General features: G+C 43.6%; 1 protein-coding gene across 1 annotated transcript in view; it reads left to right on the forward strand.

Moving 5' to 3' along the window:
• LOC136678318 (NACHT, LRR and PYD domains-containing protein 12-like) overlaps nucleotides 1–11966 on the forward strand; it is a 47479-nt gene extending 35513 nt beyond the window's left edge. The window contains exons 10-11 of the mRNA XM_066656334.1: nucleotides 5013–5059; nucleotides 11422–11966. Coding sequence (XP_066512431.1) covers nucleotides 5013–5059; nucleotides 11422–11966 — 592 coding nt within the window. The remainder of the gene's footprint in view (nucleotides 1–5012; nucleotides 5060–11421) is intronic.
• The last annotated feature ends 7808 nt before the right edge of the window (nucleotides 11967–19774 follow it).

Genomic DNA, 19774 nt, shown 5'->3' on the forward strand with positions numbered 1-19774 from the left:
TTTTGCTGATATAGATTAAATTAACAATACTTTTAAGTTATTATGAATCATTTCAATAAACAAATTCTATCACAAGGGAAGTACAGGAGTACTCTGTTACAACAGTTCTACGACCTCAATGCTGATACACTTCAGACTGAAAGATCCTACACTACTGCTGCATCCTGAAACTGAGTCATCATTATCTCTGTATTCCTATAATTTCGGGGCGCCTTTAATACCCAGAGTGGTGTTATCAGTCATACAGGCTAAAAATCAGAGCAGAGCTTTTTTTATTATAGTCATATACAGACACTGACTCTTTGGTTATTAATATTTTAATGTTGAATACAGAGAGTCTGTGGAGTGTAATGTAAAAGTTTAGTCGAATCTGTGTTCTTCCTGAAGTTATTCTGTTATTCGGGGTGTTTCAGTTTAGATTCTTTTAGAGTTTTTGTGTTTATCTTTGAAGCTGCAGACCATCAGTTCTGTTCTACTGTGTGTTTTGTTTTTTCCTGAATGATCCTGATCAGAGACTCAGCAGTGTTATGATCTGGGGGTCTTCAGTGAGTCAGGTCTAGACTCAGCAGTGTTATGATCTGGGGGTCTTCAGTGGGTCAGGTCTAGACTCAGCAGTGTTATGATCTGGGAGTCTTCAGTGGGTCAGGTCTAGACTCAGCAATGTTATGATCTGGGAGTCTTCTGTGGGTCAGGTCTAGACTCAGCAGTGTTATTATCTGGGAGTCTTCTGTGGGTCAGGTATAGACTCAGCAGTGTTATGATCTGGGGGTCTTCTGTGGGTCAGGTCTAGACTCAGCGGTGTTATGACCTGGGGGTCTTCAGTGGGTCATGTCTACACTCAGCAGTGGTGTGTGGCAGTAAAATGAAGTCCACTGAGGACCTGAATGGACTGAATGACCAGGTCGTCACAGCAGTGGATTGTTCCAGGATGACATCAAGATTCATCAGGCTCAGATTGTGAAAGAGTGAGGAATCATTTTCACACATGAACTGACCACCCCAGAGTCCTGACCTGAACCCACTGAGAGTCTTTGGGACGTGCTGGAGAAGACTTTACGGAGTGGTCCGACTCTCCCGTCGTCAATACAAGATCTCCACCAAAAATGAAGGCAGCTCTGGAGGAAATAAATGTTGTGGTGTTGTAGAAGGTTGTAGAAACAGAGCTGTGGTGAATGTGGAGCGTAATCAAAGCTAAAGGTGGTCCAGTGAAATATTAGAGTGTGTGAGTTGTGTTGGTCGGGCAGTGTAGGGGTCTGTGATGAAATGGTCAGTGAGAGCAAGTACAAGGCAGAAGAACCTAATAAATGAGCAGCTGAGTGTAGGATCTAGAAAGGGTTTAATGGAGCAGTTGTAGAAGAGCGACTCTGCTGCATTATTCTGTGTTGAAGGCTGAGAGGAACAGAGGGAAATGGAGGAAATGAAACACAGAGAAAGAGAAACAGAATATTTCTCTGTGATAAAAAGACAGAGAGGATGAAACACCACAGATGATGATCTTTCTTCTGTTTCCAAAAATAACATCAATGAATGATGCTGTAATGAAGCTGAATGTGGGGCTCAGAGAGAACAGTGAGAACACACATACACGTTTTGGTACCGATGTGAGGACCATGATATCGGACAGCCTTGTGAGGACCACCCTTTCCCAGAGGTTTAAAGGAAAACTAACACTACAACCCGACACTAGGTGTCCTCACTGTCACAAATCTCACTTTAGAACTGAGTAAACTCGCCAATTAGTTCAAGCAGTTGTGAGGACCATCGGTTGCCAGGTAGATTTCAACCATAGGAAGGCGGAGTTACAGATCCCCGCCAAACTACAATACAGTCGCGCCAAAATACAGCCCCACCTCTCGTTACGTCAGAAGCCTTAGTTATGTTCAGTACTGTTTAAGAGTACGACGCTGTGCCCTACCCATTTAAATGTGCACTACTTAGAGGTAGTGTACAAAATCGTTCACTACCCTCCTGAATTCAATTCGAACACAGCGCCCGTGTACTTACATGATATACTTTACTGACAGTGGCCATTTATAGGTTATTTAAAAAACGGAGGGACCCAAAGCAATGTCCAACACTAACATTATTTGTTTTAAACAAACAAACAAACACATAAACAAATGAAAACTTTGATTCAAATTTTGTTCTGCATTTTTCAAGATCTCAGTACTAAACTGAATCCAAAAAAATCAGTAAAACCACACGAATTATTTTAAATTATATATATATATATATATATATATATATATATATATATATATGTATCTTTTTTTTTTACCAGCATGCTATCTCATAACATATTTAAGCACGATGAAAAGAAAGCAACAGTGTAAGTAAACTAGAAACATCAATACGACAGGGGATGCAATGATGATAGTGCTAATTTAGCTACCACTAGCTCCTCATTTGCAGTCACTTTCCTATATTATGTTTAAAGCTAATAGCTAACTGCAAGTCCACCTTAACACAGACATCTGAAGATAATAAAATCCATTCCAGAAACAATATGCCTCATGTTGATACTATGTTGTAGCATTACAGTGACTTACCTTAAGGCTGTAGTGGCCTGAACCTTGACCTGAGTTACAGCAGTGCTCCTATGTCCACTTTAACACAGCAGTGCTCCTATGTCCATTTTAACACAGCAGTGCTCCTATGTCCACTTTAACACAGCAGTGCTCCTATGTCCATTTTAACACAGCAGTGCTCCTATGTCCATTTTAACACAGCAGTGCTTCTATGGTAAGGATCCACACTAACACAGCACTGCTCCTGTGTCCATTTTAACACAGCACTGCTCCTATGGTAAAGATCCACACTAACACAGCAGTGCTCCTGTGTCCATTTTAACACAGCAGTGCTCCTATGGTAAAGATCCACACTAACACAGCACTGCTCCTGTGTCCATTTTAACAAAGCAGTGCTCCTGTGTCCATTTTAACACAGCAGTGCTCCTATGGTAAAGATCCACACTAACACAGCACTGCTACCGTGTCCATTTTAACACAGCAGTGCTCCTGTGTCCATTTTAACACAGCACTGCTCCTCTGTCCATTTTAACACATCAGTGCTCCTATGGTAAAGATCCACACTAACACAGCACTGCTCCTATGGTAAAGAGCCACACTAACACAGCAGTGCTCCTGTGTCCATTTTAACATAGCAGTGCTCCTCTGTCCATTTTAACACAGCAGTGCTCCTGTGTCCATTTTAACACAGCAGTGCTCCTATGGTAAAGATCCACACTAACACAGCACTGCTCCTATGGTAAAGAGCCACACTAACACAGCAGTGCTCCTGTGTCCATTTTAACACAGCAGTGCTCCTGTGTCCATTTTAACACAGCAGTGCTCCTATGGTAAAGATCCACACTAACACAGCACTGCTACTGTGTCCATTTTAACACAGCAGTGCTCCTCTGTCCATTTTAACACAGCAGTGCTCCTGTGTCCATTTTAACACAGCAGTGCTCCTCTGTCCATTTTAACACATCAGTGCTCCTATGGTAAAGATCCACACTAACACAGCACTGCTCCTATGGTAAAGAGCCACACTAACACAGCAGTGCTCCTGTGTCCATTTTAACATAGCAGTGCTCCTCTGTCCATTTTAACACAGCAGTGCTCCTGTGTCCATTTTAACACAGCAGTGCTCCTATGGTAAAGATCCACACTAACACAGCACTGCTCCTATGGTAAAGAGCCACACTAACACAGCAGTGCTCCTTTGTCCATTTTAACACAGCAGTGCTCCTCTGTCCATTTTAACACAGCAGTGCTCCTGTGTCCATTTTAACACAGCAGTGCTCCTATGGTAAATAGCCACACTAACACAGCAGTGCTCCTATGGTAATGAGCCACACTAACACAGCAGTGCTCCTCTGTCCATTTTAACACAGCAGTGCTCCTATGGTAAAGAGCCACACTAACACAGAAGTGCTCCTATGGTAAAGAGCCACATTAACACAGCCATGCTCCTGTGTCCATTTTAACACAGCAGTGCCTGTCCATTTTAACACAGAAGTGCTCCTATGGCAAAGATCCACACTAACACAGCAGTGCTCCTCTGTCCATTTTAACACAGCACTGCTCCTGTGTCCATTTTAACACAACAGTGCTCCTATGGTAAAGAGCCACACTAACATAGCAGTGCTCCTGTGTCCATTTTAACACAGCAGTGCTCCTATGGTAAAGATCCACACTAACACAGCACTGCTCCTCTGTCCATTTTAACACAGCACTGCTCCTGTGTCCATTTTAACACAGTAGTACTCCTATGGTAAAGATCCACACTAACACAGCACTGCTCCTGTGTCCATTTTAACACAACAGTGCTCCTATGGTAAAGAGCCACACTAACATAGCAGTGCTCCTCTGTCCATTTTAACACAGCATTGCTCCTATGGTAAAGATCCACACTAACACAGCAGTGCTCCTGTGTCCATTTTAACACAGCAGTGCTCCTATGGTAAAGATCCACACTAACACAGCAGTGCTCCTGTGTCCATTTTAACACAGCAGTACTCCTATGGTAAAGATCCACACTAACACAGCAGTGGTCTTGTGTCCATTTTAACACAGCACTGCTTCTGTGTCCATTTTAACACAGCACTGTTCCTATGGTAAAGATCCACTCTAACAAAGCAAATGTCTTATGGTTTTTGATCCACTTTAGCACAGCAGCATTTGAGCAATGCTCAGATTCAAGATAAACATACTGTTTTTGGTTTGAATGTCAGGGTTATGCTCACTCTAGCTCTAGAATTGCAGTATGTATTGCTTTATTTTAGGTTTAATGTTTTATTATTATTCCACAGCACAAATGCAGTGAATGAACAATAAACTCACCACAGATGATGATCTTTCTTCTGTTTCCAAAAATAACATCAATGAATGACGCTGTAATGAAGCTGAATGTGGGGCTCAGAGAGAACAGTGAGAACACACACCACTTAAACACTACCATCAACTCACAACTGTGTGTGTGTGTGTGTGTGTGTGTGTGTGTTGTAGGTTGGAGCATGGAGGAGAGATCAGGATAAAACCAGGACTAAGAAAATGTAGGTTCTCTCTCTCTCTCTCTCTCTCTCTCTCTCTCTCTCTCTCTCTTTCTCTCTCTCTCTCTCTCTCTTTCATGCTCTTTTGCTTTTTCTGTTTCAATTTCACTTTTCCTTTTCTCTCCTGCTCTTTATCTTTACATTCGTTGTGTCTCATTTTGTGTTGTTTGTGTGTTGTGTAGGTATCACTTCAGAATAATACTTCACTTATAAAGGATTATAAATGGTTTAAAGTTTGTTTATTAATAGTTATGTTGTTAACATGTTAATAATCAGTTATAACACAGATATGTTAGGGCAACAGTGGCCTGTTGGATTGTGTGTCGTGTGTCTCATTGTGTGTCGTGTGTCTGATTGTGTGTCGTGTATCTTGTTGTGTGTTGTGTGTCTGATTGTGTGGTGTGTGTCTGATTGTATGGTGTGTGTCTGGTTGTGTGTCATGTGTCTGGTTGTGTGTTGGGTATCTTGTTGTGTATTGTGTGTCTGATTGTGTGTTGTGTATCTGATTGTGTGTCATGTGTCTGATTGTGTGGTATGTATCTTTTTGTGTGTCTGATTGTGTGGTGTGTGTCTGATTGTGTGGTGTGTGTCTGGTTGTGTGGTGTGTGTCTGGTTGTGTGGTGTGTGTCTTGTTGTGTGTTGTGTGTCTGATTGTGTGTTGTGTGTCTGATTGTGTGGTGTGTGCCTGATTGTGTGTTGTGTGTCTGATTGTGTGGTGTGTGCCTGATTGTGTGTTGTGTGTCTGATTGTATGGTGTGTGTCTGATTGTGTGGTGTGTGCCTGATTGTGTGTTGTGTATCTGATTGTGTTTCATGTGTCTGATTGCGTGGTATGTATCTTGTTGTGTGTCTGATTGTGTGGTGTGTGTCTGACTGTGTGGTGTGTGTCTGGTTGTGTGTTGTGTGTCTGATTGTGGGGTGTGTATCTTGTTGTGTGTTGTGTGTCTGATTGCGTGTTGTGTGTCTGATTGTATGGTGTGTGTCTGGTTGTGTGTCGTGTGTCTGTGTGTCGTGTGTCTGATTATGTATCTTGTTGTGTGTCTGATTGTGTGTTGTGTATCTGATTGTGTGTCATGTGTCTGATTGTGTGGTATGTATCTTGTTGTGTGTCTGGTTGTGTGGAGTGTGTCTGGTTGTGTGGTGTGTGTCTGATTGTGTGGTGTGTATCTTGTTGTGTGGTGTGTATCTGATTGTGTGTTGTGTGTCTGATTGTGTGGTGTGTGTCCGATTGTGTGTTGTGTGTCTGATTGTGTGTTGTGTATCTTGTGTCGTGTGTCTGATTGTGTGTCGTGTGTCTGATTGTGTGTCGTGTGTCAGATTGTGTGTTGTGTATCTGATTGTGAGTCGTGTGTCATGTGTCTGATTGTGTGGTGTGTGTCTGATTGTGTGGTGTGTGTCTGACTGTATGGTGTGTGTCTGATTATGTTTTGTGTGTCTGATTGTATGGTGTGTGTCTGATTGTGTGGTGTGTGCCTGATTGTATGGTGTGTGTCTGATTGTGTGTTGTGTATCTTGTTGTTTGTTGTGTATCTGATTGTGTGTCGTGTGTCTGATTGCGTGTCGTGTGTCTGATTGTATGGTGTGTGCCTGATTGTGTGTTGTGTATCTGATTGTGTGTTGTGTATCTTGTTGTTTGTTGTGTATCTGATTGTGTGTCGTGTGTCTGATTGTGTGGTCGTGTATCTGATTGTGTGTCATGTGTCTGTGTGTCGTGTGTCTGATTATGTATCTTGTTGTGTGTTGTGTGTCTGATTGTGTGTTGTGTATCTGATTGTGTGTCATGTGTCTGATTGTGTGGTATTTATCTTGTTGTGTGTCTGATTGTGTGGTGTGTGTCTGATTGTGTGTTGTGTGTCTGATTGTGTGGTGTGTATCTGATTGTGTGTTGTGTGTCTGATTGTGTGGTGTGTGCCTGATTGCGTGTTGTGTGTCCGATTGTGTGTTGTGTGTCTGATTGTGTGTTGTGTATCTTGTGTCGTGTGTCTGATTGTGTGTCGTGTGTCTGATTGTATGGTGTGTGTCAGATTGTGTGTTGTGTATCTGATTGTGAGTCGTGTGTCATGTGTCTGATTGTGTGGTGTGTGTCTGATTGTATGGTGTGTGTCTGATTGTGTGGTGTGTGTCTGACTGTATGGTGTGTGTCTGATTATGTTTTGTGTGTCTGATTGTATGGTGTGTGCCTGATTGTGTGGTGTGTATCTTGTTGTTTGTTGTGTATCTGATTGTGTGTCGTGTGTCTGATTGCGTGTCGTGTGTCTGATTGTATGGTGTGTGCCTGATTGTGTGTTGTGTATCTGATTGTGTGTTGTGTATCTGATTGTGTGTCATGTGTCTGATTGTGTGGTATTTATCTTGTTGTGTGTCTGATTGTGTGGTGTGTGTCTGGTTGTGTGGTGTGTGTCTGATTGTGTGTCTGATTGTGTGGTGTGTATCTTGTTGTGTGTTGTGTATCTTGTTGTGTGTTGTGTGTCTGATTGTGTGTTGTGTATCTTGTTGTTTGTTGTGTATCTGATTGTGTGTCGTGTGTCTGATTGCGTGTTGTGTGTCTGATTGTATGGTGTGTGTCTGATTGTGTGGTCGTGTATCTGATTGTGAGTCGTGTGTCTGTGTGTCGTGTGTCTGATTATGTATCTTGTTGTGTGTCTGATTGTGTGTTGTGTATCTGATTGTGTGTCATGTGTCTGATTGTGTGGTATGTATCTTGTTGTGTGTCTGGTTGTGTGGTGTGTGTCTGGTTGTGTGGTGTGTCTGATTGTGTGTCGTGTGTCTGATTGCGTGTCGTGTGTCTGATTGTGTGTTGTGTATCTGATTGTGTGTTGTGTATCTTGTTGTTTGTTGTGTATCTGATTGTGTGTCATGTGTCTGATTGTGTGGTGTGTGTCTGGTTGTGTGGTGTGTGTCTGATTGTGTGGTGTGTATCTTGTTGTGTGTTGTGTGTCTGATTGTGTGTTGTGTGTCTGATTGTGTGGTGTGTGCCTGATTGTGTGGTGTGTGCCTGATTGTGTGTTGTGTATCTTGTTGTTTGTTGTGTATCTGATTGCGTGTCGTGTGTCTGATTGTATGGTGTGTGTCTGATTGTGTGTTGTGTATCTGATTGTGAGTCATGTGTCGTGTCTGATTGTATGGTGTGTGTCTGATTGTGTGTTGTGTATCTGATTGTGAGTCATGTGTCGTGTCTGATTGTATGGTGTGTGTCTGATTGTATGGTGTGTGTCTGACTGTATGGTGTGTGTCTGATTGTGTGTTGTGTATGTAGTTGTGGGTTGTGTATCTTGTTGTTTGTTGTGTATCTGATTGTGTGGTGTGTATCTTGTTGTGTGTCTGATTTTGTGTCGTGTGTCTGATTGTGTGTTGTGTATCTGTTGTGTGTCTGATTTTGTGTCGTGTGTCTGATTGTGTGTTGTGTATCTGTTGTGTGTCTGATTGTGTGTCGTGTGTCTGGTCGTGTGTCATGTGTCTGGTTGAGTGTCATGTGTCTGATTGTGTGTCGTGTGTCTGATTCTGTGTTGTATATCTTGTTGTTTGTTGTGTATCTGATTGTGTGTCGTGTGTCTGATTGCGTGTCGTGTGTCTGGTTGTATGGTGTGTGTCTGATTGTGTGTTGTGTATCTTGTGTCGTGTGTCTGATTGTGTGTCGTGTGTCTGATTGTATGGTGTGTGTCAGATTGTGTGTTGTGTATCTGATTGTGAGTCGTGTGTCATGTGTCTGATTGTGTGGTGTGTGTCTGATTGTATGGTGTGTGTCTGATTGTGTGGTGTGTGTCTGACTGTATGGTGTGTGTCTGATTATGTTTTGTGTGTCTGATTGTATGGTGTGTGCCTGATTGTGTGGTGTGTGCCTGATTGTATGGTGTGTGTCTGATTGTGTGTTGTGTATCTTGTTGTTTGTTGTGTATCTGATTGTGTGTCGTGTGTCTGATTGCGTGTCGTGTGTCTGATTGTATGGTGTGTGCCTGATTGTGTGTTGTGTATCTGATTGTGTGTTGTGTATCTTGTTTGTGTGTCGTGTGTCTGATTGTGTGGTTGTGTATCTGATTGTGTGTCTGTGTGTCGTGTGTCTGATTATGTATCTTGTTGTGTGTCTGATTGTGTGTTGTGTATCTGATTGTGTGTCATGTGTCTGATTGTGTGGTATTTATCTTGTTGTGTGTCTGATTGTGTGGTGTGTGTCTGGTTGTGTGGTGTGTGTCTGATTGTGTGTCTGGTTGTGTGGTGTGTGTCTGATTGTGTGGTGTGTATCTTGTTGTGTGTTGTGTATCTTGTTGTGTGTTGTGTGTCTGATTGTGTGTTGTGTATCTTGTTGTTTGTTGTGTATCTGATTGTGTGTCGTGTGTCTGATTGCGTGTTGTGTGTCTGATTGCGTGTTGTGTGTCTGATTGTGTGGTCGTGTATCTGATTGTGAGTCGTGTGTCTGTGTGTCGTGTGTCTGATTATGTATCTTGTTGTGTGTCTGATTGTGTGTTGTGTATCTGATTGTGTGTCATGTGTCTGATTGTGTGGTATGTATCTTGTTGTGTGGTGTGTGTCTGGTTGTGTGGTGTGTGTCTGGTTGTGTGGTGTGTCTGATTGTGTGTCGTGTGTCTGATTGCGTGTCGTGTGTCTGATTGTATGGTGTGTGCCTGATTGTGTGTTGTGTATCTGATTGTGTGTTGTGTATCTGATTGTGTGTCATGTGTCTGATTGTGTGGTGTGTGTCTGGTTGTGTGGTGTGTGTCTGATTGTGTGTTGTGTGTCTGATTGTGTGGTGTGTGTCTGATTGTGTGGTGTGTGCCTGATTGTGTGGTGTGTGCCTGATTGTGTGTTGTGTATCTTGTTGTTTGTTGTGTATCTGATTGCGTGTCGTGTGTCTGATTGTATGGTGTGTGTCTGATTGTGTGTTGTGTATCTGATTGTGAGTCATGTGTCGTGTCTGATTGTATGGTGTGTGTCTGATTGTGTGTTGTGTATCTGATTGTGAGTCATGTGTCGTGTCTGATTGTATGGTGTGTGTCTGATTGTATGGTGTGTGTCTGACTGTATGGTGTGTGTCTGATTGTGTGTTGTGTATGTAGTTGTGGGTTGTGTATCTTGTTGTTTGTTGTGTATCTGATTGTGTGGTGTGTATCTTGTTGTGTGTCTGATTTTGTGTCGTGTGTCTGATTGTGTGTTGTGTATCTGTTGTGTGTCTGATTTTGTGTCGTGTGTCTGATTGTGTGTTGTGTATCTGTTGTGTGTCTGATTGTGTGTCGTGTGTCTGATTGTGTGTCGTGTGTCTGGTCGTGTGTCATGTGTCTGGTCGTGTGTCATGTGTCTGGTTGAGTGTCATGTGTCTGATTGTGTGTCGTGTGTCTGATTCTGTGTTGTATATCTTGTTGTTTGTTGTGTATCTGATTGTGTGTCGTGTGTCTGATTGCGTGTCGTGTGTCTGGTTGTATGGTGTGTGTCTGATTGTGTGTTGTGTATCTGATTGTGAGTCTTGTGTCATGTGTCTGATTGTGTGGTGTGTGTCTGATTGTATGGTGTGTGTCTGATTGTGGGTTGTGTATCTTGTTGTTTGTTGTGTATCTGATTGTGTGGTGTGTATCTTGTTGTGTGTCTGATTTTGTGTCGTTTGTCTGATTGTGTGTTGTGTATCTGTTGTGTGTCGTGTGTCTGGTCGTGTGTCATGTGTCTGATTGTGTGTCGTGTGTCTGATTGTGTGTTGTGTGTCTGATTCTGTGTTGTATATCTTGTTGTTTGTTGTGTATCTGATTGCGTGTCGTGTGTCTGATTGTATGGTGTGTGTCTGATTGTCTGTTGTGTATCTGATTGTGAGTCATGTGTCATGTGTCTGATTGTGTGGTGTGTGTCTGATTGTATGGTGTGTGTCTGATTGTGTGGTGTGTATCTTGTTGTGTGTCTGATTTTGTGTCCTGTATCTGATTGTGTGTCGTGCGTCTGATTGTGTGTCATGTGTCTGATTGTGTGTCGTGTGTCTGATTGTGTGTCGTGTATCTGATTGTGTGTTGTGTATCTTGTTGTTTGTTGTGTATCTGATTGTGTGTCGTGTGTCTGATTGTGTGTTGTGTCTGATTGTATGGTGTGTGTCTGATTGTGTGTTGTGTATCTGATTGTGAGTCGTGTGTCATGTGTCTGATTGTGTGGTGTGTGTCTGATTGTGTGGTGTGTGTCTGATTGTGTGTTGTGTATCTAGTTGTGGGTTGTGTGTCTTGTTGTGTATCTGATTGTGTGGTGTGTATCTTGTGTGTCTGATTTTGTGTCGTGTGTCTGATTGTGGGTTGTGTATCTGTTGTGTATCTGATTGTGTGTCGTGCGTCTGATTGTGTGTCGTGTGTCTGGTCGTGTGTTGTGTGTCTGATTGTGTGGTATGTATCTTGTTGTGTGCAGATGACTGTGAACTCACACTGGACCCAAACACAGTGAACACACACCTCTCTCTGTCTGAGGGGAACAGGAAGGTAGAGTGGATGAAGGAGACACAGTCGTATCCTGATCATCCAGAGAGATTCAGTCACTGGTACCAGGTTCTGTGCAGAGAGAGTCTGACTGGACGCTGTTACTGGGAAACTGAGTGGAGTGGGAGGGAGGTTTATATTTCAGTGGCGTATAAATCAATCAGGAGAAAAGGAGGCAGTGATGGCAGTAGGTTTGGAGAGAATGAAAAGTCCTGGAGTCTGTTCTGCTCTAATCACAGTTACTCTGTTCTTCACAATAAGAACAGAACTGCTCTCCCTCCTCCTCCCTCCAGCTCTAACAGAGTAGGAGTGTATGTGGACTGTCCGGCCGGCACTATGTCCTTCTACAGCGTCTCCACTGACACACACACACTCACACACTTACACACACTCACCACCACATTCACTGAACCCCTCTGTGCTGGGTTTAGGCTTGATTATTTCAACTGCTCAGTGGGTTTGTGTCAGATAGAATAATGATCTGTGTAATCTTTTTTTTAATGCACAGAAAATAACTTACTGATAGAAAATTATATAAAAAATATATCACTCCTCTATTGTTGCTCCATTCCTCCATCTTTGGTTTTTCCCTCTTTTCTGTGAAATGACCATTTACAGAACGTGACTCCACTTTTCAGATTCTGCTCGTTTTAATCACAAAAGACGATGAAACAGAAATGAAGCTCAGTTTGTAAAAGAAAGCGAGCAGAGACTCTTCAGGGACAAAACAGTGATAAAACCTGGATCTGAGTGAACACTACACCCCTGCACTTCTCTCTCTTTTATATCCCTGATGTAAACAGGATTTTTCAGCTGTTTATTTGATTTCTCTCGTTATAAAGCGCTGTGTTTATTTACACTGTGCGCTGGTCTCCATCGTCTCTCACATCAAATCTATGGGGAGTCATTTACAAAACAGTGGATTCTCTGTCTCTGACGTGTCCAGCTCGGTCCTACTTCTGTATCCCAGGCTCCTCAACACCATCTGAACGCCTCTTCTCTACAGCAGGAAATATAGCTTCAAACAGAGAGAACCAGCCTTAGCCCAGAACATGGGAGAGGTTTCTATTGTTACTCTGTAATGAAGGAGTGAGGGTGTGAGTGAGTGAAGGTGTTTCCTGTAGGAGGAAAGAGGACAGAGGGGATCAGGGTGTAATGGGTGGGTTGTGTTCATCTGTGTCGTCAGTGTAAACACAGACCCTCGTCATAGTGCACTTCCACCTCCAGAACTCTTCAGATATTTGTAAATATTAAATATTTAGTTTTCAAACGACGCCAAACACAATGTAAGTGTGGGCTAACACTGAACTGTCTTTGTTCTTGTTAATCTGGTTAATGGTGTAAACTGAGCACAGACAGTGTGTTGATGCTGAGTGGACGGGGGTTAAGAGATGTGTCTTAAAGCTGAAAGGAAACACAAACATAGGAACAGAAGGAAAAGATGGGGCTTCTCTAAGAAACTCTTCTCCTTTCTGTGAGATTGGATTCTGGGGGTTTGTTGTGGGGGGAAATGAAAGAGTGATGTTTGTTGGTGGAAAAGAAGAATTCTGAAATATACTTTTATTAAAGTGTAATATTATGAACATTTAATAAATCTCTTAAAAAACAGAAGTCTGTTTTTCTACTGCATCACCACACACACACACACACACACTCTCTCTTTGGCAACATTTTAACATAAAAGAGAGCCTTAAATATGAATAACAATGTGTAAAAACTGGGCAGCTGGACCCATGAGGCTCAACAAGGCAAAGTTTGCAAGTACAAGGTCTAAAGGCCAAGCCCATGTGTGGATAGACATTACATCCCCAACAGTCAAAGTACCAAGAGAAGGGCGTACACATGTAACATTAGTTAATAGGGCGTGGGTGTAAGTACACACTGAGTCTGAGGGAGTTTGGGCCAGTGAGGCTTCACAAGGACTAACTGACTTTGTGTCTATTTACAGAGTAAGAAAAATGAGAGGAAGTTTATTTAAAAGACCTTTTTGACCATAACTATTGAGAGCTGGTCTTAATCACGATAAATAACTGTGTTCATACGTTCTCATGTCTCGAGCTGTGAAGACTATGATGAAGATTTTGAACACGGTTTGTAAGAAACTTCAAAAGTTGGTTCATAAAATTTAACCCTTCGATACTCGTGACAATTACGCCCAGTGATGATGTAATCGTCTGAGTGTTTGACACTGTTGGTCTCTGCTGTTTTAAACCTGTGTTGGTTCTGCTCATCTATCGTGATCTGTGTGTATCTGACCATAAAGCTGTGTTCTTTGATTTTCCGCTGTCGTGTCAACAGCGAGGGCAGCGTCAATCAACGCCAGTTTACATTCCAGAGCCTTAAAAACATCAGTCCTCCTGCTGTTATGGAGATGCTCAGTCAGAGTCCGGTACCTGATTGTTCAGATCCTGATTTGCTAGTGACCCACTACGACGAGACACTGTCACATATTTTAAACCACTTGGCACCTCTAAGAACAAACACGCTTGGCTCCATTTCCTCAGCCTGCTCCTGTGGTGGAGAAAATAAACACAAGTGTTAAGAACTGAACTCTAACAGAGCATTTACACTCAGAGAGTAGTTTATTAACCTTAAGGTGGTCCACACACAGTAGCACAGAGCACTATGTGAATGAGGACAGAGAGGATGTTTTCACAGAGAGTTTATGAAGGTAGTTTATACGTCATAAGCATGAGATAATCACTCTAAGTTTCTGCAAGCTTCGTTTCCTTAGAGACGTCCCAGTTTGATAAACAAGGTGGAGGACAGAATGTTTTGTTTCTGATAAAGCACTGACCTCGAGACTGACCCGACGTTCACTTAGTTTCTGAGTTCTGTTGATGATTAGAAATGAATATAGAGACAAAACAAGCACAGGGTCTTTAACAGAGACATAAACACTTCCACTACAGTCCTCCCCTTGTCTCGAAGGACACTGAGAACATACAGAAACTCTAGGATCTGCACAAGGAAACTCACATTACTGCACACAGAGGTTAAAAGAGGAGAAAATAATGTATAAACGTTTAATACAAGAACTGAACATCAGCTGTTACATGTTAGACTTTCTGCAACAGTTTCATAAATTCTCATTAAAAACAGCAGTAAAACATTGTAACAGTCATCACATTTAAACTGAGTGATTTGTTTGTTCAGTTTCGATACAGGAGGTGGTTTTAAAGAGTTCTGTCTCATAGAGGAACCTCTTAGTGAAGTGAAGAAGATGGACTGAGAATGGAGAACGGGGATTAAAATGTTCCTGAATGAATTTACTGGTGAGATTATAACTAATTTGTGTCTAAACCCATCCACGCTTTATTCACTTCATCAAATGTATTTTCAGAAACTGAAGATTCAAAAGGATCAGTGCTGGAATGTGGCGTTAGTGAACACACAGTGCATGTGTCATGGTCATTACCAGTTGTCTTCACTGTGAAGTTCACATATCGCCAGTAAACATTTTTACTGCAGTCTATGAACCTCTCTGTAGTCTCAGGTTTTCTTCCCTGCGTATTTTCACTGTCATCCAGATGGACGCTGTCAGGACGATGCAGATGAAGATGAGTGCTGTCACCTTGCAGAGGTTGAACAAGACGTGAAATTGTCCTGCCATGGTGAATCTGTGGTGTCTGTTCTGGGGCTGGGGCTCTTTTACAGTGTGAGATGTGGACCCACGTGTCCCTCTCAGCAATCTTCACTGCGGTGTGAGTAGTCAGGAGCCCCTGGAACGGTCCTTGACAGCGATCCACTTTCCAGTTCGCCCTCCTGTAGACTTTAGTCAGGATCCAATCCCCAGGCTTCACTGTGTGTCCTGTAACTGCTCAGTAGAGACTCTCTCACCCTCCTGTGCACATCAGACAAAACAGAACACAATGTTGCACTGTATTTTTGCATGTGATCGTCTTCCAAGGCCAGCGTTTCTCTTTTGGAGCACATCCTGTATTTGGCGGACGGTCAAACATTATCTGGAAAGGGGAGAGTTTGGTCCTGGACCACACTCTTTGTCTCAGACTCGTGCACACACCAGCGGCAGGGCTTCCACCCGATTTAGCCCTGTTTCCTGACACACTTTGATCAGGTTTTGTTTTATTGTGCCATGTGCTCTTTCTACCGCCCCTGCACTCATAGGGTGATAGGCACAGTGTTTGTGTAGTGGCATGTCAGTTACTTCACTGATGTGTGTTAAAATGTTGCTAACAAACGATGGCCCATTGTCAGATGAGGTTTTCCTAGGAACGCCAAACCTAGGGGCAGTTTCCCTCAACAGTATTTTTGCTACCGTTAGTGCGTCTTGGTGAGAAGCGGGGAAAGCTTCTACCCGTTTTGAAAACATGTCAACGATCACAAGCACATACTTCTTTTTCAGACGTGGTGTTAATTCAATAAACTCCCATTTGTAGGTGATCAAAAGGCCTGTCAGGTTCTGGATGTCCATGTGTGTGTTCATTTGAAATGGCTCCTGTTGAGTTCACCTTCAGACGGTGAGACACTTTTTTGAAAAATGTTGTGAGTAATTTGAGAAGCCTTTTACAAACCACTGTTGATTTACTGCGTCTACCGTTCCTCCCCTCGAACAGTGCTCCACTCCAGGGGCCATTTTCACAAAGTAAGGAAAGTAGTAGGAGGGTAGACATGGTTTGTTGTTTGGTACCAACCAGATTTTCCCATTAAACGTACGCCCTGAGTTTCCCCATGTTTTCACATCTTTAGCTGTTCTGGTTTTTGAATTTCCTCAGGTGTAACATCCTGAGGTTCAACAATGGGGGCTTGTATTAAAAACACCCCAGGGTCAGACGCTGCCTTCTTAGCTGCAGCATCTGCTCTCGCGTTCCCCAATGCTCCTGGGGTTTTATCACTTGTGTGTGCGCGAACATGTGCTACTGCCACCTGTTTTGGTGAAAGAATGGTGTCCAGAAGTGCTGACACTAGTATGTGATGTGCAGGGGCCTTACCTGATGATGTTAGGAAATGTCTTTGTTTCCACAAGGTCCCAAAGCTGTGAACAGCCCCGTAACTGAACCTGGAGTCTGTGGAGATGGTGACTGCCTTTTCTTTGGCTAGTTTGCATGCCTCAGTGAGTGCAACTAGTTCAGCAGCCTGTGCTGAAAATCTGGAAGGTAGGCTGCCTGTAAACACAGTGTCTGTTAGTGTAACAACAGCAAACCCTGTTTTTGTCACGCCTTTAGAGTCTTTGTAGCTGGATCCATCTCCATAGAGGATTAAATCAGGATTATCGAGTGGAACATCTTTCAGGTCGTGGAGAGCAGACAAGGTCCAGTGTGTGCAGACGGTCATGGGGCTCCCCGTCCTGTTCTGTGGGAAGGAGAGGAGCTGGGTTCAACACCGTACACCTTTTCACTGTAACATTTGTCATTTCTGTCAATAACGTGTGATATTTGAGGCACCTGGCTGCACTGAGATGTGATGTCTATTTTTCCAGAAAGATCATGGACACTGTGTGTGGAAGGTGTAGGGTGATGTCTGCACACCCCACTATCTCTCTAGAAGCTACGATGGCCTTCTCTGCTGCTGCTACGGCTCTTAAGCAGTAGGGATAGCCCTGAGCTACGGTGTCTAGCCGCCCACTGGTTGAAGTTTGTACCGTGTTCTTGTAAGAGAACAGAAGTCATGTGGCCTTGTTTTTCATCTACAAATTGTTCAAAAGGTTTGTCTGGATCAGACAGAGCTAACACTGGTGTGTTCTGAAGGGCTATTTTTAGATTTACAAACGCCTCCTCCCCTTCAGGGGTCCAGGTTACTTTGGACGAGGCTGTTAGACCCTTTTTATGTGCTGTGTCGTGTAGTGGAGCAGAGGTTTGTGCATAATTTGGAATCCACATTCTGCAGTATCCAGTCAAACCTAGAAAAGAGAGGAGCTGCTTTTTTGTAGTTGGTTGTGTGCGATTTCAGAGACTCTTTCTGCACACAGTGACTTTCCCTTTGCTGACAGATCATGTCCCAGATGTGTGACTGTTGGTTGCACAAGCTGCATCTTGTACCTCTCCACTCTGTGGCCATTCTGTGCTCGGAAATGAAGCAGAGAGACAGTGTCAGTTACACAGGTGTTCTGATCAGGAGAACATCTCAAAAGATCATCTACGTACTGTAGAAGTGCACTAGGACCTGGGAGAGAGAGCTTAGCTCAGTTACCCCTCAGGGCTGTACTGAAAAAAGATGGTGACTCAGCGTATCCTTGTGGGACACGTGTGAATGTGTGTGATTTCCCTTGAACAGAGAAAGCAAACCAAACCTGAGAGTCTTTGTGCACTTTCAGACTGAAAAAAGCATTTTCCAAATCTATCACCGAGAGCCACTGTGAATTTTCTGGGACCTGACTCAGAACAGTGTGTGGGTTTGGAACTTCTGGAGCTCGAGCACGAATAGCCTTGTTTACTGCCTGCGAGTCTTGAACAAAGCCCCACTGCTCTGGTTTTTCCTGGAGCCGTTGATTTTATTACAGGCCAAATTGGAGATCTACACGGTGAGTCCGGACATCCCATAATAATCCCTCTCTCCAACAGACTGTTCAAAACAGGGGTTATTCCATCGATGGCCTCCTTTTTCAGAGGATATTGAGCTGTGCACGGCCTGTAATCACTTTCTGGAGTGATTATTAATTCTGGAGCTCCTTTCATAAGACCATCATATTTGCCTTTGGACCACAGCCAAGGTTCAATGGCGTCTAGAAAATCTGCTTCGTTACTGACACTGATTTGTTGAGACAAAAGTGACCCTTCAGCTCGGGCTGAGAATGACACATTTACTGTTGTTCTGTGTGTTTTTGGACGTCTTTAAATATTCCCAATGTTCAGTTTCACTCGGCTGTCAATCAGTGATTGTTAAACAAGTTAAAATTAAATTTGACACGTCTTTCCTTTGTTTATTTTTTCCCTTTGCTGAGGAAATGTGAGGTACCTCCCCTCGAAACCACTGACTCTGATCTGAGGTTAAATTCACTGCGCAGTCCGTCCACTGCTCTCCAGTAAATAGAGTGGTTACAGAGACTAACACACTGTCTCTACCTTGGGACACACACATTTGTTCCACATCAACAGGCCAGGTCTCCACACTAGCAGTGCACTGCACATCCCCTGAGGTTGTGACGTTATCGTAATTAAATGTTGCCCGTAAATGATTTAAAAAGGGGAACCACAGGTTTGATTTTTCTAACTGCCGTCCCATCCACACGTGTGTAAGATCGGATGGAGTTTGTGGCAAATGTAACACGTTTATCTCAACACCCTCCTTCGTGCGTGACACTTTCGTTCCTAATTTACACATTAGGTCCCGAGCTAAAAGATCCACAGGGCAGTTTGGTGATAGAAGGAAAGCATGTTTCAGGGCTGTGTCACTTCCTGCACGGTGACACCAAAGCTCCTCAGTGTAAGAGTCCATTAAAGGAGCTCCACCCGCCCCCAATACAGGTGTTTTCCTCCCTGATAAACGTGGGTCGGGTGTAAGGCCCCTGTTTTTATGATGTGTGTGTGGTGTGTGTTCTGACCCCTGTGTGATTCATGCCTCCTCTCCCTCAAGCTGTGTCTCTCTCGCTGCTGGTTCTCAGGACGATTAACAGCAGTGTGTCCCACTTCTTTACAGCTGTAACTCTTGTACTGAGAGAAGTCTCTGAAGCCAGTGCCACCTCTTCCACGTCCTCCACCTCTTCCTCTGTCTCCTCTGAAACCAGCTTTTGCCGCCTCCAGCACCGCACACTGCAGTTGGTGCTGCTCCTTTTCTCTCTTCTGTTGTCCTTTCTTCACTTCCTCATTCAGTCTTTTTTCGACGTGTAAAGGCCAGGACGGTCTGTAGTCGCCCTGTGTCCACTTCCACACAGTCGTCTCTCACCTTCGTCTGAATGTCGGATTTCAAACCACTCATGAAGCGTTCTTTTAAGTGTCTTTCCCACGGGCTCCTGTCGTTTCCGGGACAGTCGGCGGGTTTCTGAAGTCCGGAGCGAGCTTCGTGGAGTTGTTCCAGTTCATGTAGATAATCAGCGACAGTCTGTCCTTCTTTCTGCTCGCACTGAGACAGTTTGTCCAGATTCAGTCTGAACTGGAAACGCTGCTGCGATTCTTGTACAGAGGGCAGTCACTGAGACTCGAGAGGGTGATCCAGGCCCCATCACCTGGAAACTCTGCGTTTGAAGCGAGGTGCTCGGTCCCTCTGGGCTTTTCCTGAGGCGCTGCAGTGGGAGGAGGTCTTGCTGCTTTCTTTTTCCTGCTTCTTTCCTCCAGCTCTGATTTGCTCCTCCAGGACTTTAGCACGTTGCTGCAAACGTTCAAACTCTT

This window comes from Hoplias malabaricus, chromosome 2 (genome assembly GCF_029633855.1).
Source record: "Hoplias malabaricus isolate fHopMal1 chromosome 2, fHopMal1.hap1, whole genome shotgun sequence".
Classification (NCBI taxonomy): Eukaryota; Metazoa; Chordata; class Actinopteri; order Characiformes; family Erythrinidae; genus Hoplias; species Hoplias malabaricus.